Source organism: Salmo salar, chromosome 14, assembly GCF_965601325.2.
Source record: "Salmo salar chromosome 14, fSalSal1, whole genome shotgun sequence".
NCBI lineage: Eukaryota > Metazoa > Chordata > Actinopteri > Salmoniformes > Salmonidae > Salmo > Salmo salar.
The window spans coordinates 69,157,907-69,183,105 of NC_138304.1; the positions used below are offsets into that span (position 1 = coordinate 69,157,907).

Genomic DNA, 25,199 nt, shown 5'->3' on the forward strand with positions numbered 1-25,199 from the left:
TGGACTCCACTGCACACTGAACATGCAAAAGACACAAGATAAACTCAGCAAAAAAAGAAACATCCTCTCACTGTCAACTGCGTTTATTTTCAGCAAACTTAACATGTGTAAATATTTGTATGAACATAAGATTCAACAACTGAGACATAAACTGAACAAGTTCCACAGACATGTGACTAACAGAAATGGAATCATGTGTCCCTGAACAAAGGGGGGGGGGGGGGGGGGGTCAAAATCAAAAGTAACAGTCAGTATCTGGTGTGGCCACCAGCTGCATTAAGAACTGCAGTGCATCAGGATGAGCCTGCAGGAAGGGTACCACATGAGGGAGGAGGATGTCTTCCCTGTAACGCACAGCATTGAGATTGACTGCAATGACAACAAGCTCAGTCTGATGATGCTGTGACACACCGCCCCAGACCATGACGGACCCTCCACCTCCAAATCGATCCCGCTCCGGAGTACAGGCCCCGGTGTAACGCTCATTCCTTCGACGATGAATGCAAATCCGACCATCACCCCTGGTGAGACAAAACTGTGACTCGTCAGTGACGCTGGCCCCCACTGTTCAGGAGAACTGTGGACTCTCGAACTCCGTAGCCAATGTGAGTAAGACTTTCAAGCGCGTTAACTCTCGCAAGATCCCTAGCCGCGTCCTCAGAGCATGCACAGACCAGCTGGCTGGAGCATTTACGGACATATTCTATCTCTACCTATCCCAGTCTATCCCAGTCTGTTGTCCCCACATGCTTCAAGATGTCCACCATTGTTCCTGTACCCAAATTACTCACTTCTGTCATCATGAAGTGCTTGGAGAGGCTAGTCAAGGACCATATCCACCTTACCATACACCCTAGACCTCCTACAATTTGCATACCGCCCCAACAGATCCATGAACAACGCAATCGTCATTTCACAACACACTACCCTATCCCACCTGGACAAGAGGAATACCTATGTGAGAATGCTGTACATCGACTATACAGCTAAGCTTTCAGCACCATAGTGCCCCCCAAGCTCATCACTAAGCTCTGGGCCATGGGTCTGAATTCATCCCTGTGCAACTGGGTCCTGAACTTCATGACAGGCTGACCCCAGGTGGTGAGGGCAGGCAACAACACTTCCGCCACGGTGACCTTAAACACGGGATCCCCTAGGGGTGTGTGCTTAGCCCCCTCCTGTACTCCCTGTTCACAAATGACTGCGTGGCAACACACGACTCCAACTCAATAATCAAGCGTGCTGACGACGCGACGACACCAACAACAACGAGACAGCGTACACGGAGGAGGTTAGAGCCCTGGACTACAGGAGACCGATCAGCGAGCACGCCCCATCCACATAGACAGGGCCATAGTGGGGATGGTTAAAAGCTTCAAGTTTCTCTGCACGCACATCACTGAGGACCTGAAATGCTCCCATCACATCGACACCGTGGTGTAGAAGACACAACAGTGCCTCTTAAACCTCAGGCGGCTGAAGAAATTCGGCATGGCCCCTAAAAACCTCACAAACCTCCACAGATGCACCATTGAAAACATTCTGTTGGGCTACATCACAGCCTGGTACGGCAACTGCACCGTCCTCAACCACATAGCTCTTCGGTCAGCTTAACGCACCACCAGGGGCATTCTGCCCTCAAGGACATTTGCAGCACTCTGTGTCGAAGGAAAGCCAAGAAGATTATTACGGAGCTCAGCCACCCAGGCCATGGACTGTTCACTCTGCTACTGTCTGGCAGACGATACAGGTGCATCAGAGCCATGACCTGGAGGCTTGGAAACCGCTTCTAACACCAGGCCTTCAGACTGTTGAACAGCCATCACTAGCCATCTTCCTGCCCGGTACTCTGTCCTGCACATTAGAGCCTTTTTGGCACGCATACTCCCACACACTCACTTACACAAAATGCACAGACATGCTCACACACCTTATACACATGCAGAGTCCTGCACACATATACACTCACACACACGTATTTGCCCATACTCACAAACACACGCACATACACACACAGCCAACGCTGCTGTCCCATGTAAACTCAGCATAAAAAGAAACGTCCCTTTTTCAGGACCCTGTCTTTCGAAGATAATTCGTAAAAATCCAAATAACTTCACAGATCTTCATTGTAAAGGGTTTGAACACTGTTTCCCATGCTTGTTCAATGAACCATAAACAATTAATGAACGTGCACCTGTGGAACGGTCATTAAGACACTAACAGCTTACAGACGGTAGGCAATTAAGGTCACAGTTATGAAAACTTAGGACACTAAAGAGGCCTTTCTACTGACTCTGAAAAACACCAAAAGAAAGATGCCCAGGGTCCCAGCTCATCTGCGTGAACGTGCCTTAGGCATGCTGCAAGGAGGCATGAGGACTGCAGATGTGGCCAGGGCAATAGATTGCAAGGTCTGTACTGTGAGACGCCTAAGACAGCGCTACAGGGAGACAGGACGGACAGCTGGTCGTCCTCGCAGTGGCAGACCACGTGTAACAACATCTGCACAGGATCGGTACATCTGAACATCACACCTGCGGGACAGGTACAGGATGGCAACAACAACTGCCCGACTTACCTCCAGGGAGAAAAGACTGAACTATCCTCCTGTATCTCCAGGGAGAAAAGACAACCATCCTGCTGTACCTCCAGGGAGAAAAGACTGAACTGTCCACCTGTATCTCCAGGGAGAAAAGACTGAACTATCCTCCTGTATCTCCAGGGAGAAAAGACTGAACTATCCTCCTGTATCTCCAGGGAGAAAAGAGCAAAAACTTCACTTATTCCTAGAACACTCTATTCCTTTCACATCTCTTCTACATTTTGCACAGGTACAGCGAATAACCAACACGCATTATGGCCTGTAGTGCCTTGATATGATTATGAAGCCCTCCTCATTCACTCACTTTTCCTGATGGAAGAGACACCGTTCTCATCAAAACCTCTCTCTCTCTCTCTCACACACACACACACACACACACACACACACACACACACACACACACACACACACACACACACACACACACACACACACACACACACACACACACACACACACACACACACACACACACCACACACACACACACACACACACACACACACACACACACACACACACACACACACACACACACACACACACACATCCCTCCCCAGTGTAACCCCTCCTGCCTCTTTATCCAATTAGAGGGCACAAGTTCAGTCCTACTAAATCACAACTTTCCAGTGAGCTCAGATTAAACTCTGTGTGACCGCCATGTGGCTTGGGAGCTCCCTCTCTCTCTCCTTGTATTACAGTTATCACTCACTCACTCTCTGTCTATCTGTCTGTCATTTGGTCAGTCAGTCAGTGTCTTTTCTTGGATCTATGCTTGTGTAGTAATTGCTTTGTTTTACTCCCTACACTCATCTCAGTCAATATCTCCATGTCTTTGGCTCCATGCTTTATCTCTCCCTTCCTCATTCCATCCCTCTCTCCCAGTGCCAGGAAACAACCACAGAGCCAACAATCCTTTCATTCTCTCTACTCTATATTTACTTCCTCGTCATTGGGTGATCTTTCCTCTCATCCTGACAGATATGGGATTCAAAGAAGGGCCATCCTACAGTGTTTTTGTGCTCAATCTCACTCAGTGAAACAGCAGTGGAGAATTACATTAAACTGACATGTGTCATTTGACCCTTTGGTCAGAGAGGGTATTTGTTTGATTGACAGGAGGGAGTTGTGGCTGGGCTTGAAACACCATAGATGATAGAACACTAAGATGTTGTTAAGAAAGGTGTTATATAGCAGTCTGACACTGCCTCTTGGTGGTGGAATTGTGTATTACTCACATTGCAAACATATTTTCTGCATGCCCTGTACAGTACCTTTGGAAAGACCCCTTGACTTTTTCCACATTTTGTTACGTTCCTTCCTTATTCTAAAATGGATTGAATAAAATAAGTCCTCATGTACACATAATGACAAAACAAAAACAGGTATTTTGACATTTTTGCAAATTTGTTAAAAATAAAAAACAGAAATACCTTATTTACCTAAGTATTCAGACCCTTTCCTATGAGACCTGAAATTGAGCTCAGGTGCATCCTGTTTCCATTGACCATACTTGAGATGTTTCTGCAACTTGATTGGTGTCCACATGTGGTAAATTCAATTGATTGGACATGATTTGGAAAGGCACACACCTGTCTATATAAGGTCCCACAGTTGACAGTGTATGTCACAGCAAAAACCAAACTATGAGGTCGAAGGAATTGTCCGTAGAGCTCCGAGACAGGATTGTGTCAAGGCACAGATCTGGGGAAGGGTACCAAAAAATGTCTGCAGCATTCAAGGTCCCCAAGACCACAGTGGCCTTCATCGTTCCTAAATGGAGGAAGTTTGGAACCAGCAAGACTCTTCCTAGAGATGGCCTGAGCAATCGGAGAAGAAGGGCCTTGGCCAGGGAAGTGACCAAGAACCCGGTGGTCACTGACAGAGCTCCAGAGTTCCTCTGTGGAGATGGGAGAACCTTCATGAAGGACAACCATCTCTGCAGCACTCCACCAATCAGGCCTTTATGGTAGAGTGGCCAGATGGAAGCCACTCCTCAGTAAAAGGCACATGACAGCCCGCTTGGAGTTTGCCAAAAGGCACCTAACGACTGACCATGAGAAACAAGATTCTCTGGTCTGATGAAACCAAGATTCAACTCTTTGGCCTGAATGCCAAGCGTCACGTCTGGAGAAAACCTGTTACTATCCCTACGGTGAAGCATGGCAGTGGCAGCATCATGCTATGGGGATGTTTTTCAGCGGCAGGGACTGGGAGACTAGTCAGGATCGATGGCAAAGATGAACGGATGAACAATGATTCATTTAATATTGACTTTCAGTGTCCCTGTGTATAATTTCCATGACAAGATGAATGGAGCAAAATACAGAGAGATCGTTGATGAAAACCTGCTCCAGAGCGCTCAGGACCTCAGACAGGGGCGAAGGTTCACCTTCCAACAGGACAACAACCCTAAGCACACAGCCAAGACAACCCTGGAGTGGCTTTGGGAGAAGTCTCTGAATGTTCTTGAGTGGCCCAGCCAGAGCCCGGATTTGATCCCGATCAATCATCTCTGGAGAGACCTGAAAATAGCTGTGCAGTAAATCTCCCCCATCCAACCTGACAGAGCTTGAGAGAATCTGCAGAGAAGAATGAGAGAAACTCCCCAAATACAAGTGTGCCGAGCTTGTAGCGTCATACCCAAGAAGACTCGAGGCTGTAATAGCTGCTAAAGGTCCTTCAAAAAAAGTAACGTTTTTCATTTTTATACATTTGTAAAGAATTCTAAAAGCCTGTTTTTGCTTGTCATTATGGGGTATTGTGTGTAGATCGATTTTAATCAATTTTAGAATAAGGCTGTAACGTAACAAACTGTGGAAAAAGTCAAAGGGCAATGTACTGAAGTACTTACTAAAGTAAAACTTAGCAATAAGGCCTGAGGGGGTGTGGTATATGGCCAACATACCAGGCTATGGGCTGTTCTTCAGCGTGACGCCACACAGAGTGCCTGGATACAGCCCTTAGCTGTGGTATATTGGAAATATACCAAACACCCGAGGTGCTTTATTGCTACTATAAACTGGTTACCAATGTAATTAGAGCAGTAAAAATAAATGTTTTGCCATACCCATGGTATAAGGTCTGATATACCACAGCTTTCAGCCAATCAGCATTCAGGGCTCTAACCACCCAGTTTATAATTAACATACAAGAAATCCAAACACTAACAAAGGGGTGTTGCAATATGTTTAATTGTAGTTCCAAATGCCAGTTACAGGGAATGTGGTTTTAGTTAAGACATTTATCATGAACCATCTTGCAACTGAGCCTAAAACATACCGACGACGCAATTTAGATTGCTATTGTGTGACGTTTCGTCAGTTACTGCTTTGACATTGACTAGGCTATTAGTCTCTTTTTTCTCAAGAGGATATATTTTGGGATTGTCACTCATCTACAGTTCAAATTCCATTGCCTTGTATTGTAGCAATTATATACCACACCTATCTGAAATGGGTATCAGTGACACAAATTGAATTCCAGCGGAGTCTTTCTGAATAATGCTCCCTCCAGAAATGAAAATGAGCAGGCTGTCTCACAGAATCAATGCAGGCAAACAGTAATGTCTAGTTGTCTCTGACTACAGCATATTATGGCAACAAGAGAACATGAAAAAGACACTTGTATTTCTGTACTTTATTACTAGTACGACCACAGAGCTTCATGTAGGCCTAGATCTGAAAGCCGACAGAGCCACAACCCCCTCCCCCAACCAGCAGTCCCAACTTCCATCACAAATTAAGACATTCCCCAGAAAGAGATGACATTTAAGGAAAATAACTGACCAAAACAGCATATTTACTTAAACAGAGAATTGTCCAAATTCTACAAAATAATCTAAAATACATGGACCTTAGTTACATCACACATTGAACTGGCACAACCACTATAGTGCAGACAAAGCTGTATTGATGAGACAGGTCAATAGATATAACATTGACAATAACAGGCTCCCAAATGAGTTTCAAACATGTTATGCTAGATTATGAGGGGAAGAGTGTAGTTAGGGTTTATTCATTTTGGTCAAATGTACAACCTATAAAATCGCTATGATGGAAGACTAGGACATTCCCTTACTGGATGCTTTGAGCATCCCTGAAGAAGTGTCTCAAATAAAGTCATGTCTGACATTGATTCTTAAATCTAAGACTTAAACAAAAATAATGCAAAGAAACACCATGATGCAGATTGACAGATAAACATAACTATGTATTAAAAATATAAGAAATATACAGACAGTAGTTTTAAAAAACATTTTAAAAAATGTGAAGGTAGAATCTTGTACAAAAAAAAATGCTGGGACTTCACAACCTGGCCTTGGCCGGGAGTCCCGTAGGGCAGCTCACAATTGGCCCAGCGTCGTCCTGGTTAGGGGAGGGTTTAGCCGGGAGGGCTTTACTTGGCTCATCATGCTCTAGCGACTCCTTGTGCTGGGCCGGGCGCCTGCAGGCCCGCCTTGGTCGTTAGTTGAACAGTGTTTCGTCCGACACATTGGTGCAGCTGGCTTCCTGGTTAAGTGGGCAGGTGTTAAGAAGCGCGGGTCATGTTTTGGAGGACGAACGACTTGACCTTCGCCTCTCCCGAGACCGTTGGGGAGTTGCAGCGATGAGACAAGATCGAAATTGGGGAGAAAAATGCTAGGACTGAAGGTGCAGAGGTCACTCGGATGTTCCACACAGTGTTGTAAGACGGTTCTGTGGAGAGTAAAGTATGATTGATGTAACAGCTACTTTTTTCAGTTTTTACAACGAAAACCCATTTCAAACCAGCTACTCTTTTCAGTTTTTACAAAGAAAACCCATTTCAAACCAGCTAAATAGACATGGCTAATGTTAGGCAATCATACATAGATATAAAGTGCTGTGAAAAAGTATTTGCCCTCTTTTCTGATTCTCTATTTTTGCATATTGTTTACTGAATGTTAACAGATCTTCAACAAATATCAAATATTAGGTTAAAGGAACCTGAGCTTACAAAAAAAAAGTAAACTTATTAAACTTCAGATCAGTGTGATATTCTCCTGCAGAATTCATGGTTCCTTCTATTAAGGCAAATTGTCCAGGTCCTGAAGCAGCAAAGCGTCGCCAAACCATCACACTACCACCACGCTTGACTGTTGGTATGAGGTTCTTATTGTGAAATGCAGTGTTTGGTTTTCGCCAAACATAAAATGGGACCCATCTCATCCAAAAAGTTGACTCAAGATAACCAAAACACACCTGGATGATCAAGACTTTTGGAAGAATGTTGTATAGACAGAAGGGTCCCATTATGCATGGCAAAAACCAAACACTGCATTCAAAACATATATGGGCTGCGTGGTGCGACTATAAGCTATTGATGATTAGAGAAAGTAGCAAAAGAAGCTTGCGCTCTGGTCCTTGCCTCAGGCTGCACAGCTATTCTCTCATCAAGTGATCAGACTTCTCCATTTAATCTTGTCTTTAATATGTCAAATTAGTTTTGATTTAGAATGGCCCGTTAATCAAATGAGCAAGGGAAGAAAACAGACGTCATCCGCGCTCGAATAGTGAATGGAGGCAGCGCGCTTTCCCGCCGGTCTGTTTTTCAATGATGCCGGATAGACTACTTCGGTTTTATAGAGGAGTTGTGCTTAATAGAAGCAGCTGAGAAATAACACTTTCACTCCACAACAACAACAACCACTGTTTGACGAGCACGATTTCGCTACGCAACAGGTGATATTCCGCCCAACCCTGTTCCTGCAGCTACAGAGCTTCATTTGTGAAACCTGTTCGGGAACATCGATAGTAACATGTTTTCACAACGGAACCCATTTCACTAAACTGTTGACACCCCATCTGCACGCTTGATAAAGGAATGAAGGAGAGAAAGGAGGACGATGGAAAAGCATGGTGAGATATTCTTTAGTTATAAAGGTAATGTGTCAGCATATTATGAAAATATAAAAAGAAATCCCTATTATTTATTCAAAATCAAATTCACTACAATTGTAGGCTAACTGTAATCCGCCCTGCACAATCAATGAACCGACAGCATAGACTATTGCTATACATTCTCTACCAGACTCATGGATAGACATTTTGGAGCGTGGCGTAAGGTAATCAGTCCATCCAGTATATACTAATACATTCCACACTCAAAAGGCCAATCCTCAAATTTGTTTCATTTTGGAAGCTAGACCAATTATGTGCCAAAGATTAGAGGTCGACCGATTAGGGCAGATTTCAAGTTTTCATAACAAATCGTTATTTTTGGCCACCTATTTGCAGATTTAAAAAAAATATCTATATATATTTTTTTTTAACTAGGCAAGTCAGTTAAGAACACATTCTTATTTTCAATGACGGCCTAGGAACGTTGGGTTAACGGCCTTGTTCTGGGGCAGAACGACAGATTTTTACCTTGTCAGCTCGGGGATTCAATCTTGCAACCTTACGGTTAACTAGTCCAACGCTCTAACCACCTGCTTTACATTGCACTCCACGAGGAGCCTGCCTGTTACGCGAATGCAGTAAGAAGCCAAGGTAAGTTGCTAGCTAGCATTAAACTTATCTTATAAAAAAACAATCAATCATAATCACTAGTTAACTACACATGGTTGATGATATTACTAGTTTATCTAGCCTGTCCTGCGTTGCATATAATCGATGCGGTGCGCATTCGCGAAAAAGGACTGTCGTTGCTCCAACGTGTACTTAACCATAAACAATGTCTTTCTTAAAATCAATACACAAGTATATATTTTTAAACCTGCATGTTTAGTTAATATTGCCTGCTAACATGAATTTCTTTTAACTAGGGAAAATGTGTCACCTCTGCAACAGAGTCAAGGTATATGCAGCAGTTTGGGCCGCCTGGCTCGTTGCGAACTGTGTGAATACTATTTCTTCCTAACAAAGACAGCCAACTTCGCCAAACGGGGGATGATTTAACAAAAGCGCATTTGCAAAAAAAGCACAATCGTTGCACGACTGTACCTAACCATAAACATCAATGCCTTTCTTAAAATCAATACACAGAAGTATATATTTTTAAACCTGCATATTTAGCTAAAAGAAATCCAGGTTAGCAGGCAATATTAACCAGGTGAAATTGTGTCAGTTCTCTTGCGTTCATTGCACGCAGAGTCAGGGTATATGCAACAGTTTGGGCCGCCTGGCTCGTTGCGAACTAATTTGCCAGAATTTTACGTAATTATGACATAACATTGAAAGTTGTGCAATGTAACAGGAAGATTTAGACTTAGGGATGCCACCCTAAGATAAAATACGGAACGGTTCCGTATTTCACAAAAAAAAAAATAAACGTTTTGTTTGAGATGATAGTTTCCAGATTCGACCATATGAATGACCTAAGGCTCGTATTTCTGTGTGTTTATTATATTATAATTAAGTCTATGATTTGATGGAGCAGTCTGACTAGGCAGTGGTAGGCACCAGCAGGCTCGTAAGCATTCATTCAAACAGCACTTTCGTGCGTTTTGCCAGCAGCCCTTCGCAATTCTTCAAGCATTGCTCTGTTTATGACTTCAAGCCTATCAACTCCCAAGATTAGGCTGGTGTAACCGATGTGAAATGGCTAGCTAGTTAGTCGGGTGCGCGCTAATAGCGTTTCAAACGTCACTTGCTCTGAGACTTGGAATAGTTGTTCCCCTTGCTCTGCATGGGTAACGCTGCTTCGAGGGTGGCTGTTGTCAATGTGTTCCTGGTTCGAGCCCAGGTAGGAGCGAGGAGAGGGACGGAAGCTATACTGTTTCACTGGCAATACTAAAGTGCCTATAAGAACATCCAATAGTCAAAAGGTATATGAAATGCAAATCGTATAGAGAGAAATAGTCCTATAATAACTACAACCTAAAAAACTTCTTACCTGGGAATATTGAAGACTAATGTAAAAAGGAACCACCAGCTTTCATATGTTCTCATGTTCTAAGCAAGGAACTTAAACGTTAGCTTTTTTACATGGCACATATTGCACTTTTACTTTCTTCTCCAACACTTTGTTTTTGCATTACTTAAACCAAATTGAACATGTTTCATTATTTACTTGAGGCTAAATTGATAGTATTTACGTATTATACACTGCGCAAAAAAAATAAAGGGAACACTTAAACAACACAATGTAACTCCAAGTCAATCACACTTCTGTGAAAGCAAACTGTCCACTTAGGAAGCAACACTGATTGACAATACATTTCACATGCTGTTGTGCAAATGGAATAGACAACAGGTGGAAATTATAGGCAATTAGCAAGACACCCCCAATAAAGGAGTGGTTCTGCAGGTGGTGACCACAGACCACTTCTCAGTTCCTATGCTTCCTGGCTGATGTTTTGGTCACTTGAATGCTGGCGGTGCTTTCACTCCAGTGGTAGCATGAGACGGAGTCTACAACCCACACAAGTGGCTCAGGTAGTGCAGCTCATCCAGGATGGCAAATCAATGCGAGCTGTGGCAAGAAGGTTTGCTGTGTCTGTCAGCGTAGTGTCCAGAGCATGGAGGCGCTACCAGGAGACAGGCCAGTACATCAGGAGACGTGGAGGAGGCCGTAGGAGGGCAACAACCCAGCAGCAGGACCGCTACCTCCGCCTTTGTGCAAGGAGGAGCAGGAGGAGCACTGCCAGAGCCCTGCAAAATGACCTCCAGCAGGCCACAAATGTGCATGTGTCTGCTCAAACGGTCAGAAACAGACTCCATGAGGGTGGTATGAGGGCCCGACGTCCACAGGTGGGGGTTGTGCTTACAGCCCAACACCGTGCAGGACGTTTGGCATTTGCCAGAGATCACCAAGATTGGCAAATTCTCCACTGGTGCCCTGTGCTCTTCAAAGATGAAAGCAGGTTCACACTGAGCACATGTGACAGACGTGACAGTCTGGAGATGCCGTGGAGAACGTTCTGCTGCCTGCAACATCCTCCAGCATGACCGGTTTGGCGGTGGGTCAGTCATGGTGTGGGGTGGCATTTCTTTGGGGGGGGGGTAGCCTGACTGCCATTAGGTACCGAGATGAAATCCTAAGACCCCTTGTGGGACCATATGCTGGTGCGGTTGGCCCTGGGTTCCTCCTAATGCAAGACAATGCTAGACCTCATGTGGCTGGAGTGTGTCAGCAGTTCCTGCAAGAGGAAGGCATTGATGCTATGGACTGGCCCGCCCGTTCCCCAGACCTGAATCCAATTGAGCACATCTGTGACATCATGTCTCGCTCCATCCACCAACGCCACAGTGCACCACAGACTGTCCAGGAGTTGGCGGATGCTTTAGTCCAGGTCTGGGAGGAGATCCCTCAGGAGACCATCCGCCACCTCATCAGGAGCATGCCCAGGCGTTGTAGGGAGGTCATACAGGCACGTGGAGGCCAGACACTACTGAGCCTCATTTTGACTTGTTTTAAGGACATTACATCAAAGTTGGATCAGCCTGTAGTGTGGTTTTCCACTTTAATTTTGAGTGTGACTCCAAATCCAGACCTCCATGGGTTGATAAATTGGATTTCCATTGATTATTTTTGTGTGATTTTGTTGTCAGCACATTCAACTATGTAAAGAAAAAAGTATTTAATAAGATTATTTCATTCATTCAGATCTAGGCTGTGTTATTTTAGTGTTCCTTTATTTTTTTGAGCAGTGTATTAAGTTAAAATAAGTGTTCATTCAGTATTGTTGTAATTGTCATTATTACAAATAAATGTAAAAAAAAAAAATTAAAAAATTGTCCCATTAATCGGTATCAGCTTTTTTTGGTCCTCCAATAAATCGGTATCGGCGTTGAAAAATCATAATCGGTCGACCTCTACCAAAGACATCTTAAATCAGTTTTGTTTCATGTTTGTTTTTCTGCCATGGATAATATGTATGGTATGTATTGTATAAAAGCACAATTGTCATTTTTATTCTGAGTTTTCGGGCCTGGGCTCATAAACCTATGCATAAACTCTGGTTGTTTTGACTGAATCATCACCTTAGAAAGCATTGTCCATTTCCTTGTCCATTTCCACAAACAACCATGTTTTACAGTTTCAACCTGCTGTTGAACTTCTTTCTCCAAATTGATCATCACAGTGAGGTGAGTTTTAAAAGCATGATACTGTTTTGATAAGCGTTTGATGGGATTTCGATTTCATTTGCATTGATGCCAGAGCAGTTAGAGGGACAACACAGCCCTGAGTACCAGGCCATTAACGACCCGATGTTCATTAGGGTACTTACCAACACATGTCCTGAGTGCATAAGAGGATATTACCGTGACTCAGTCACGTACAATTTAACTGCTTTCATGACTGCCGGTGTGGCGGTAATACGGTGACCGCGACAGCCCTAGTGAAGACCATACCTGTAGCAGACGAATGCTCCTTACGGCCGTCTCATCCAGCTGTCCCAGATCCACAGTGTCCATCTGACTGGCCAGCAGCTGAATGCTCTGGAACCAAAAACTCACTAGATGAGCAGATTAACTTTATCGACACACAGGAAATGTGTCCATTTCACTGCACCTATCCGGTGTGTGACAATAAAACAATAATAAATCAGGTTGACACATTTTACACACAGATGCACAAGTAACATGAACACGCAAACAGCCAGAGCGGTTAGTGAGGGTATTTATCCAAGTCCGATGGTCACACATACTGTTCAGAAAGGATCAGTCTAAAACTGGAAGGCTGATGGCAGCCTGCTTACCGCTCCGTTCCCCACAGGGACATTGATGACGATATCATTACCGCCTTCTGAGATGGGGGAGCCGTTGACCGAGATGCTGTACACCCTCTCCTTGTGGCGCGGTATCCTCGTCGCTGGGGTCTTGGGAAGCCTGGGGTATATGACAACAAGTGAAGCAGTGTCCACTAGCACAGTGGTACCCAATGTTGCTTTGGGGGCCTTTGTGTCCCACCTGGAAAATGTAACTAGGGGAAAGACCATTCTCTAACCACAAACCAGCTTTAGGAAACACTCGTTATGGACAAGCCGCAGCAAACCAGACTCATCTTAAAAACTTCAGAACGTCACCCACTGCCACTTTACCAGGAGTCGAAGCGTGGTGTGATGAGAGGGGTAGGGCCCATCAGGGAGCTGTCCAGCATGTTCCTAGAAGGAGTGACCAGTGGCTTCCTACTGGTCCTGAACACAAGTGTCAAATTAATATCAGAAAGTTATTTGCGTACATCCATAACACACACCAACACATACAAAAATATTAGCAGATTTCGGCTGAGGAAAGGGTCTTACTTTTTGATGGAGGTGTTCTGCTTGCTGACTGACAGTGCTTCGGCCCTCTTTGACAGAGGTTTCCTAGTTGATTTACCCTGAGAAATGGACCATGAGGCAACAGTGCAAGTTTGAGTTAAACATGGTGCGGTACTAATAATGATATGGGCTATTGCTATAATTTGGAATAAAATGTAAAAGCCTAAAGAAAGGAGGCTTTTGAGGACTACATTAAGTCTTCTGAAACTAAACACACGATAAGTCTCACTAACCTTGCCAATGAATACAGCACTAACCTTCTTCCCTCTGGCCATAATAGTGTTCTCCTCATCCTCTGAACTTGTCCTGGCTTCACCGCTTTTCGACATTGCTGCAGAGGGGAGCAGAGTAAGTTTAACATCCAGTGGGATCCCTTTCTGTTGCATTTTACCCCCTTTTTCTCCCCAAGGCGAAGGTCGAGTCATGCGTCCTCCGAAACATGACCCACCTAACCACACTTCTTAACACCCGCCCACTTAACCCGAAAGCCAGCCGCACCAATGTGTCAAAGGAAACCCCGTTTAACTGACGACCTAACTCGGGCGAAGCTGAGCCAATTGTGCGCCGCCCTATGGGACTCCCGGTCACAGCCGGTTGTGATACAGCCTGGGATCGAACCCGGGTCTGTAGTGACGCCTCAAGCACCGCAATTTCTTTTTATTTAACCTTTATTTACCTAGGAAAGTCAGTTAAGAAATTATTATTTTACAATGACGGTCTAACCCGCCAAACCCTCCCTTAACCTGGACGACACAGGGCCAATTGTTGCGCCTCCCTATGGGACTCCCAATCACGGCCAGTTGTGATACAGCCCGGGATCGAACCAGGGTCTGTAGTGACACCTCTAGCACTGAGATGCAGTGCCTTTGACCGCTTAGCCACTCGGGAGGCCATCCAGTGGGATTCTAAAGGAGTCACAGACACATAATAACCCATAAGAACTGGTATGCAGTATAGCAAAGAGGCTTACCTTTTTTAGCAGTCTTGGGGGGAATAGTATGGACTTCAGCCATGATGCTCTCGACTTGTGCAGCCTCCTCTACTTTCTGGAAGTAGACAAATAGAGTGAACAGAGACTGTGTGTGGGTGGCACTTGATGTGTCAAAACCATGGCCAGACTTAACTGACACAGTTTATGAAATATTCCATTTTAATTTATATTGAACAAAAATATAAAACATGTAAAGTTTTTCACATGTTTCATGAGCTGAAATAAAATACATTTTCCATACGCACGAAAGGCTTCTCGAATTTTGTACACGAATGTTTACATCTGTTAGTGAGCATTTCTACTTGCCAAGATAATCCATCCACCTGATAGGTATGGCATATCAAGAAGCTGATTAACCAGCATGATCATTACACAGGTGCACCTTGTGCTGGGGACAATAAAAAGCCACTAAAACGTGCAGTTGTGTACAGACGTCTCAAGTTGAGGAAGTGTGCAATTGGCATGCTGACAGCAGGAATGTCCACCAGAGCTGTTGACAGATAATTTAATGTTAATTTCTCTACCATAAGCCGCCTCCAACATTGTTTTAAATAATTTAGCAATACGGCCAACCGGCCTCACAACCGCAGACCATGAGTAACCACGCTAGCCCAGGACCTCCACATCCGGCTTCTTCACCTGCGGATTAAACTCTGGGTTTACAAATCCAAAAGATTTTCTGCAAAACTGTCAGAAACAGTCTCAGGGAAGCTCATCTGCATGCTCGTCGTCCACACCAGGGTTTTGACCTGACTGCAGTTCGGCAACATAAACAACTTCAGTGGGCAAATGCTCACCTTCGATGGCCACTGGCACGCTGGAGAAGTGTGCTCTTTACGGATTAATTCCGGTTTCAACTGTACCGGGAAAATGGCTGATGTCAATGTTGTGAACAAAGTGCCCCATGCAATCGGTGGGGTTATGGTATGGGCAGGCGTAAGCTACGGACAACAAACACAATTGCATTTTATCGATGGCAATTTGAATGCACAGAGATATGACGAGATCCTGGGGCCCATTGTCGTCCCAATTCTTCCATGGCCTGCATACTCAGACATGTCACACATTGAGCACGTTTGGGATGCTCTGGATCAACATGTATGACAGCGTGTTCCAGTTCCCGACAATATTCATTAACTTCGCACAGCCATTGAAGAGGTGTAAGACAACATTCCACAATGAACAGCTTGATTAACTATACGCAAAGGAGATGTCTTGCTGCATGAGGTAAAATGGTGGTCACACTAGATACTGACTGGTTTTCTGATCCACGCCCTTGTTAGCAGTCTATCAGGAGATTAAGAGTTGACTCCCGTGGTGGTTTGTGCTCAGCACGCTCTTTTCCCTGGATCAACACACAGTTGATGAGTTTTTGCTTGTTGTTCAAGACCAATTCATCCGGGTGACGGCACCAAGTGTTAGCAGTTGATGTTACTCTTCAATAACAGACCAATGCAAATCAGGGGGAGAAGGACAAATCAAATCAGATGTTGTGCTGAGAAGTAGATGCTCATTCTCCCCTGTCCTCAGTGATTCTCTCCACAGAACAAAGGGACAGGATGTAGTTTTATAACCCAACCCTAGCCTGTGGTTGACCAATTAGAATTCCTTGCAATAAAACTGGGCCAATGGCCAAATAACAAGTATCCTGTTTCAGGCTCAATGCCTAGACAAATTCATCCCATGTCTCTGACCCGTTAATCATTAATTCCCTATTACAGAAAAAACACTATTTCCACTGATACCGTTAGTACCAGAGGTGGGACCAAGTCATTGTTTTACAAGTAAGTTTCAAGTCTTAGCACTCAAGTCAAGACAGGCAAGTCCGAGTCAAGTCTCAAGTCAAGACCGTCAAGAATCGAATCAAGTCAAGTCTCAAGTCCTAAACAAGTCAATGTGCTCTTCACCAAATGTATTACAATTTCATATTTTTAACAAGAGTAATAGTATATTACATTTACGCAAATCATGAATACATTTCCAAATAAACGTTATATTTCCACAGAAATACATGGGTAGCCATGAGAAAGAACCCCCCCCCCCCCAATAGTGATCGACTATCGCAATCGCCCAACCTTAACACACACACACTCTCTCGCTCTCTCTGTGTGTGGTTACAGTAGGCTAAAGTATGTCAATGGCTTTAGGAACAGCAGTAACATCAGGCAGGATTTAGGCTACCAACTGCCTAGCCAGTTGTAGCTCAATCTTGGGTGCAATGATCACGTTCCCGCACTGACTGACTGTGTGGCGGCTCATTGATTTAACTTTACGTTAGCCTACATGCTACACTAGCAAAGTTATATATAGCTGTCGGCTAGATTAGCCACGATTTACCGTTCTTTGTGCAGCTTCAAATGTCGAACAAAGTTGGAAATTGTTGCACCTCTGTCTAATTTTCTTCCCGCATGTTTTGCAAGTTGCAATCCATTTTTTTTGTTGATACACCGTCGTCTTTATATCCGAAAATAATAATTTAGGGTATCATCTTTCCAAGGGATCCATCTGAATTCACCCGCCGATGTTCCTCTGCACTGTCACGCACAACTTTTTCTCAGCTTGCACAATTTGATTGGCTGCTGTCCGATTCAAACTGTAATCTGTTAAATGAAGAGTTGATGCACTGCACACTTTTTTCAATAGCATCATTTTTAATATTTGGGCTTGGGGAGAGTATCAAGTCAGGTCGAGTCATAAGGCTCAAGTCCAAGTTAAGTCAAGTCAAGAGTCATTGGTGTTAAAGTCAGTCGAGTTGCAGGTCATCATATTTGTGACTCCAGTCCAAGTCATGTGACTCGAGTCCACACCTCTGGTTAGTACCCTCTTGACCGTTAGAAAATAATACACAACGCAGAGTACTAAATATTCTTACACCCCTACCTTTTTTTTAAGGTATCTGTGACCAACAGATGCATATTTGTATTCCCAGTCATGTGAACTCTATTGATAAAGGCCTAATTAATTTCTCAATTGACTGATTTCCTTATATGAACTGTAACTCAGTAAAATCTTCAATTGTTAAGTTTATATTTTTGTTCAGTGTAGAAAACTCACCTTGGCATCCTCCACTGGTGACTTTGGTTTCTCTGACCCTGAGGGGATAAAAGGAGACGTGTACGTTTGTCAGATAAAACATACGCTACATGACCAAAAGTATGTGGACACATACTCAAACATCTCATTCCAAAATCATGAGCGTTAATATGGAGTTGGTCTCCCCTTTGCTGCAATAACAGCCTCCACTCTTCTGGCAAGGCTTTCCACTAGATGTTGGAACATTGCTGCTGGAACTTGCTTCCATTCAGCCACGAGAATTAGTGAGGTCGGGCGATAAGGCCCAACATTTTATCCCAAAGGTGTTTGATGTGGTTGAGGTCAGGGCTCTGCGCAGGCCAGTCAAGATCTTCCACACCAGTCTCAACAAACCATTTCTGTATGCACCTCACTTTGTATACAGGGGCATTGTCATGCTGAAACAGAAAAGCACCTTCCCCAAACTTGCCACAAAGTTGGAAGGACAGAATCATGTAGAATGTCATTGTATGCTGTAGCGTTAAGATTTCCCTTCACTGGAACTAAGGGACCTAGCCCAAACCATTAAAAAACAGCCCCAGACCAATATTCCTCCACCAAACTTTACAGTTGGCACTATGCATTCAGGCAGGTAGCATTCTCCTGGCATCTGCCAAACCCAGATTCGTCCATCGGACTGCCAGATTCTGAAGCGTGATTCATCACTCCAGAGAACGCGGTTCCACTACTCCAGAGTTAAATGGCGGCGAGCTTTACACCACTCCAGCCAACGCTTGGCGTTGCGCATGGTGATCTTAGGCTTATGTGTGGCTGCTCGGCCATGGAAACCCATTCCATGAAGCTCCCGACGAACAGTTTTTGTGCGGACGTCGCTTCCAGAGGCAGTTTGGAACTCGGTAGTAAGTTTTGCAACCGAGGACAGACCATTTTTACACGCTTCAGCGGGCCCGTTCTGTGAGCTTGTGTGGCCTACCACTGCGCAGCTGAGCTGCTGTTGCTCCTAGACGTTAACTTCACAACAACACTTACAGTTGACCTGGGCAGTTTTACCAGTGTAGAATTTTGACAAACTGACTTGTTGGAAAGGTTGCATCCTATGACGCTGCCACGTTGAAAGTCACTGAGCTCTTCAGTAAGGCAATTCTTCTGCCAATGTTAGTCAATGGAGATTGCATAGCTGTGTGCTCGATTTCACTTTATTTTAAGAATGTGAGAAGTCAGAATAATAGTAGAGAATGATTTATTTCAGGTTTTATTTCTTTCATCACATTCCAAGTGGGTCAGACGTTTACATAAAGTCAATTAGTATTTGGTAGCATTGCCTTTAAATTGTTGAACTTGGGTCAAACGTTTTGGGTAGCCTTCCACAAGCTTCCCACAATAAGTTGGGTGAATTTTGGCCCACTCCTCCTGACAGAGCTGGTGTAACTGAGTCAGGTTTGTAGGCCTCCTTCCTTGCACACGCTTTTTCAGTTCCGCCCACAACTTTTCTATAGGATTAAGGTCAGAGCTTTGTGATGGCCACTCCAATACCTTGACTTTGTTGTCCTTAAGCCATTTTGCCACAACTTTGGAAGTATGCTTGGGGTCATTGTCCACTTGGAAGACCCATTCGCGACCTAGCTTTAACTTCCTGACTGATGTCTTGAGATGTTGCTTCAATATATCTACATAATTTTCATGCCTCATGATGCCATCTATTTTGTGAAGTGCACCAGTCCCTCCTGCAGCAAAGCACCCCCACAACATGGTGCTGCCACCCCCGTGCTTCATGGTTGGGATGTGATTCTTCGGCTTGCAAGCCTTCCCCTTTTTCCTCCAAACATAACGATGGTTATTATGGCCAAATAGTTCTATTTTTCTTTCATCAGACCAGAGAACATTTCTCCAAAAAGAACAATCTTTGTCCCCATGTGCAGTTGCAAACCGTAGTCTGGCTTTTTTATGGCGGTTTTGGAGCAGTGGCTTCTTCCTTGCTGAGCAGCCTTTCAGGTTATGTCGATATAGGACTCGTTTTACTGTGGATATAGATACTTTTGTTCTGGTGTCCTCCAGCATCTTCACAAGATCCTTTGCTGTTGTTCTGGGATTGATTTTTTACTTTTCGCACCGAAGTACGTTCATCTCTAGGAGACAGAACGCATCTCCTTCCTGAGCGGTATCACGGCTGCGTGGTCCCATGGTGTTTATACTTCCATACTATTGTTTGTACAGATGAACGTGGTACCTTCAGGCGTTTGGAAATTGCTCCCAAGGATGAACCAGACTTGTGGAGGTCTACAAGCAAAGAGGCACTGAGTTTGAAGGTAGGCCTTGAAATACATCCACAGGTAAACCTCCAATTGACTCAAATGATGTCAATTAGCCTATCAGAAGCTTCTAAAGCCATGACATTTTCTGGACTTTTCCAAGCTGTTTAAAACCTCTTTGGGCTAGGGGGCAGTATTTTCACATCCAGATGAAAAGCGTGCCCAAAGTAAACTGCCTGTTTCTCAGGCCCAGAAGCTAGGACCGTGCATATAATTGGTAGATTTAGATAACTCTAAAGTTTCTAAAATCATGTCTGTGTATAACATAACTTATTTGGCAGGCGAAACCCCGAGGACAAACCATCCAGGAATTATTTTCTTTGAGATCACTGTTTTCAATTGGTTTTCTATGGAGGACTAGATTTATGAGGCACCAGGTTGCAGTTCCTATGGCTTCCACTAGATGTCAACAGTCTTTAGAAATTGGTTGATGTTTTTCCTTTGAGAAATTAAGAAGTAGCCCTTTCCTTTCTGTCAAGCCAAGTGTACTTTTTTTGTTTGGTGCGCGCGACCTGGAACTCGCTCCACTTTCATTTTATCCGCTATTGAACACAGTTTATTCAGTCTTAAATTTTATCGATTATTTACGTTTTAAAATACCTAAAGTTGGATTAGGAAAGTTGTTTGAAATGTTTGGACCAAGTTTACAGGTAACTTATTAGATACTTTGTAGTCATGTTGGGCGACTTGGAAACGGTAATTTTTCTGAATCAAACGCGCCAAATAAATTGACATTTTGGGGATGTAACAACGGAATTTATCGAACAAAAAGGACCATTTCTGATGTTTCTGGGACATATTGGAGTGCCAACAGAAGAAGATCTTCAAAGGTAAGGCATGAGTTATTTTGTTATTTCTGACTTTCGTGTCACACCTCCCTGGTTGAAAAATGTTTGTCATGCATTTGTATGATGGGGCGCTGTCCAGCTAATCACATGGTTTGCTTTCGCCGTAAAGCCTTTTTGAAATCTGACATGGTGGCTGGATTAACAAGAGGTTAAGCTTTATTTATATGTATTACACTTGTGATTTCATGAAAGTTAAATATTTATAGTAATTTAATTTGAATATGGCGCTCTGCCATTTCACCGGATGTTGTCAAATCGATCCCGCTAAAGGGATTTGATCCCTAAGTTGTTAAAGGCACGTCTGTAAAGAAATTGTTGGAAAAATTACTTGTCATGCACAAAGTAGATGTCCTAACCGACTTGCCAAAACTATAGTTTGTTAACAATACATTTGTGGAGTGATTGAAAAATGAGTTTATGACTCCAACCTTAATGCATGTAAACTTCCGACTTCAACTGTGTGTGCGTGCGTACGTGCACATACATACATGCATACAGAAAAACGCATGTCAGAAATGATATAAATTGATTTGCATTTTAATGAGGGAAATAAGTATTTGACCCCCTCTCAATCAGAAAGATTTCTGGCTCCCAGGTGTCTTTTATACAGGTAACGAGCTGAGATTAGGAGCACACTCTTAAAGGGAGTGCTCCTAACCGCAGCTTGTTACCTGTAAAAAAGACATGTCCACAGAAGCAATCAATCAGATTCCAAACTCCCCACCATGGCAAAGACCAAAGAGCTCTCCAAGGATGTCAGGGACAAGATTGTAGACCTACACAAGGCTGGAATGGGCTACAAGATCATCGCCAAGCAGCTTGGTGAGGTGACAACATTTGGTGCGATTATTCGCAAATGGAAGAAACACAAAATAACTGTCTATATCCCTCGGCCTGGGGCTCCATGCAAGATCTCACCTCGTGGAGTTGCAATGATCATGAGAACGGTGAGGAATCAGCCCAGAACTACACGGGAGGATCTTGTCAATGATCTCAAGGCAGCTGGGACCATAGTCACCAAGAAAACAATTGGTAACACACTACGCCGTGAAGGACTGAAATCCTGCAGCGCCCGCAAGGTCCCCCTCACTAGGACAACTGGTGAAAGTGTTGTGTTCAGATGAGACCAAAATGGAGCTCTTTGACATCAACTCAACGTGTTTGGAGGAGGAGGAATGCTGCCTATGACCCCAAGAACACCATCTCCACCGTCAAACATGGAGGTGGAAACGTTATGCTTTGGGGGTGTTTTTCTGCTAAGGGGACAGGACAACTTCACCGCATCAAAGGGACGATGGACAGGGCCATGTACCGTCAAATATTGGGTGAGAACCTCCTTCCCTCTGCCAGGGCATTGAAAATGGGTCGTGGATGGGTATTCCAGCATGACAATGACCCAAAACACACGGCCTTGGCAACAAAGGAGTGGCTCAAGAAGAAGCACATTAAGGTCCTGGAGTGGCCTAGCCAGTCTCCAGACCTTAATCCCATAGAAGATCTGTGGAGGGAGCTGAAGGTTCGAGTTGCCAAACGTCAGCCTCGAAACCTTATTGACTTGGGAGAAGATCTGCAAAGAGAAGTGGGACAAAATCCCTCCTGAGATGTGTGCAAACCTGGTGGCCAACTACAAGAAACGTCTGACCTCTGATTGCCAACAAGGGTTTTGCCACCAAATACTAAGTCATGTTTTGCAGAGGGGTCAAATACTTATTTCCCTCATTAAAATGCAAATCATTTTATAAAAATTTTTACATGCGTTTTTCTGGATTTTTTAGTTGTTATTCTGTCTCTCACTGTTCAAATAAACCTACTATTAAAATTATAGACTGATAATTTCTTTGTAAGTGGGCAAATGTACAAAATCAGCAGGGGATCAAATACTTTTCCCCCCCACTGTATACACACACAGTTGAAGTCGGAAGTTTACATACTTATGTTGTCATTAAAACTCGTTTCTGGAAAATTGGAAAATTCCAGAAAATTATGTCATGGCTCTAGAAGCTTCTGATAGGCTAATTGACATTTGAGTCAATTGGAGGTTTACCTGTGGATGTATTTCAAGGCCTACCTTCAAACTCAGTGCCTCTTTGCTTGACATCATGGAAGAATCAACAGAAATCAGCCAAGATCTCAGAAAAAAAAATTGTAGACCTCCACAAGTCTGGTTCATCCTTGGGAGCAATTTCCAAATGCCTGAAGGTACCACATTCATCTGTATAAACAATAGTACGCAAGTATAAACACCATGGGACCACGCAGCCGTCACCCCGCTCAGGAAGGAGACGTGTTCTGTCTCCTAGAGATGAACGTACTTCGGTGCAAAAAGTAAAAATCAATCCCAGAACAACAGCAACGGACCCTGTGAAGATGCTGGAGGAAACAGGTTCAAAAGTATCTATATCCACAGTAAAACGAGTCCTATATCGACATAACCTGAAAGGCCGCTCTGCAAGGAAAAAGCCACTGCTCCAAAACAGCCATAAAAAAGCCAGACTATGGTTTGCAACTGCACATGGGACAAAGATTGGACTTTTTGGAGACATGTCCTCTGGTCTGATGAAACAAAAATGTTACTATTTGGCCATAATAACCATTGTTATTTTTGGAGGAAAAAGGGGGATGCTTGCAAGCCGAAGAACACCATCCCAACCATGAAGCACGGGGGTGGCAGCACCATGTTGTGGGGGTGCTTTGCTGCAGGAGGGACTGGTGCACTTCACAAAATAGATGGCATCATGAGGCATGAAAATGATGTGGATATATTGAAGCAACATCTCAAGACATCAGTCAGGAAGTTAAAGCTTGGTCGCAAATGGGTCTTCCAAGTAGACAATGACCCCAAGCATACTTCCAAAGTTGTGGCAAAATGGCTTAAGGACAACAAAATCAAGGTATTGAAGTGGCCATCACAAAGCCCTGACCTCAATCCTATAGAAAATGTGTGGGCAGAGCTGAAAAAGCGTGTGCGAGCAAGGAGGCCTACAAACCGGACATCAGCTCTGTCAGGAGGAACGGGCCAAAATTCACCCAACTTATTGTGGGAAGGTTGTGGAAGGCTACCTGAAACGTTTGACCCAAGTTAAACTATTTAATGGCAATGCTACCAAATACTCATTGAGAGTATGTAAACTTCTGACCCACTGGGAATGTGATGAAAGAAAGAAGAGCTGAAATAAAATCACTACTATTATGCTGACATTTCACATTCTTAAAATAAAGTGGTGATCCTAACTGACCTAAGACCGGGACTTTTTACTAGGATTAAATGTCAGTTATTGTAAAAAACTGAGTTTAAATGTATTTGGCTAAGGTGTATGTAAACTTCCCGCTTCAACTGTATGTTTGTTGTGTGTGTGTGTGTGTGTGTGTGTGTGTGACACACAAAAAAGTATCTCTAACCAACCTTTCCCATGTGGTTGTCATCAGGTACATGCGTTTTCATCTAACTTACCACAATGCTCAAGCCAGTTCATCTGTCTCACTGCTTTTGGCAGCTTGATCACAGCCATGTTGAAGATGTTGTCTGCATCTTTCAGGAGGCTGTTTGTCCTCTCCTTCAGCCTTTCAACTACAGTTTTCACTGAAAATAAAACTTTAGTGTAACTTCTCCAACCCCACGTTAACATTCACATAATGGCTAACAGCCAACTTGCATATAGATGCTCTTTGTCATTGGTCCATACCCTCACTGTCGAAATCTTCGAGAAAAGCCTCCAATTTGTCCAACTTGGGGTTTTTACGTTGTTTGGTCGTCCTCTTTGGTCGTCCCATTGTGACTCTACATGGGTACCAACACTAAATTGGTGCTTGGGCTAGTCAAGCAGCTAAAATGTTTCTAGTAGTAACTAATGTTAGCTAGCCCTTTTCACGAAATGTTGTTAGTTACGTTAACTATTCAGGCATCATGAGCGAGCTAACGTTACATTATTTAGCCAGATAGAAACTGCTCCGTTTCAGATTTGAAATACATAAAATGCAATGTTATTCTAAACATTGAGGTTAGCTGTTTGACATATTTAATGTCATTATAATTTACCCGGTGACGTTTTTTTTCTTTCTTTCCTAGTTAGAAACGGAATCCTGCTGCTCGCTCTCGTTCCAGCTGGCGAAATGTAAAAATGTACACGCAGACGCAGAATGTGCCGGAGATCAGCCAATAAGAATACGCTTTTACTTGACGTCTTTT

At 43.8% G+C, this 25,199-nt stretch overlaps 1 protein-coding gene across 3 annotated transcripts; it reads right to left on the minus strand.

The window, feature by feature from the left end:
• Positions 1-5,778: 5,778 nt before the first annotated feature.
• cdca8 (cell division cycle associated 8) lies at positions 5,779-25,155 on the minus strand. Of its 3 annotated transcripts, XM_014141963.3 has the most exons (11): positions 25,050-25,155; positions 24,697-24,791; positions 24,465-24,593; positions 17,878-17,915; positions 14,803-14,878; positions 14,066-14,163; positions 13,815-13,891; positions 13,611-13,706; positions 13,269-13,398; positions 12,922-13,008; positions 5,779-7,299 (listed from the first exon to the last, which is right to left on the minus strand). In XM_014141963.3, exons 2-11 carry the CDS (start codon positions 24,782-24,784, stop codon positions 7,264-7,266), a joined length of 855 nt encoding a protein of 284 aa, XP_013997438.1. In that variant the 5' UTR covers positions 24,785-24,791; positions 25,050-25,155; the 3' UTR covers positions 5,779-7,263. The 3 variants fall into 3 exon arrangements, with proteins under 3 accessions (XP_013997438.1, XP_045550588.1, XP_013997439.1); XM_045694632.2 differs by having other exon boundaries at positions 24,697-25,155; XM_014141964.3 differs by having other exon boundaries at positions 14,090-14,163; positions 24,697-25,153.
• Between the last annotated feature and the right edge of the window lie 44 nt (positions 25,156-25,199).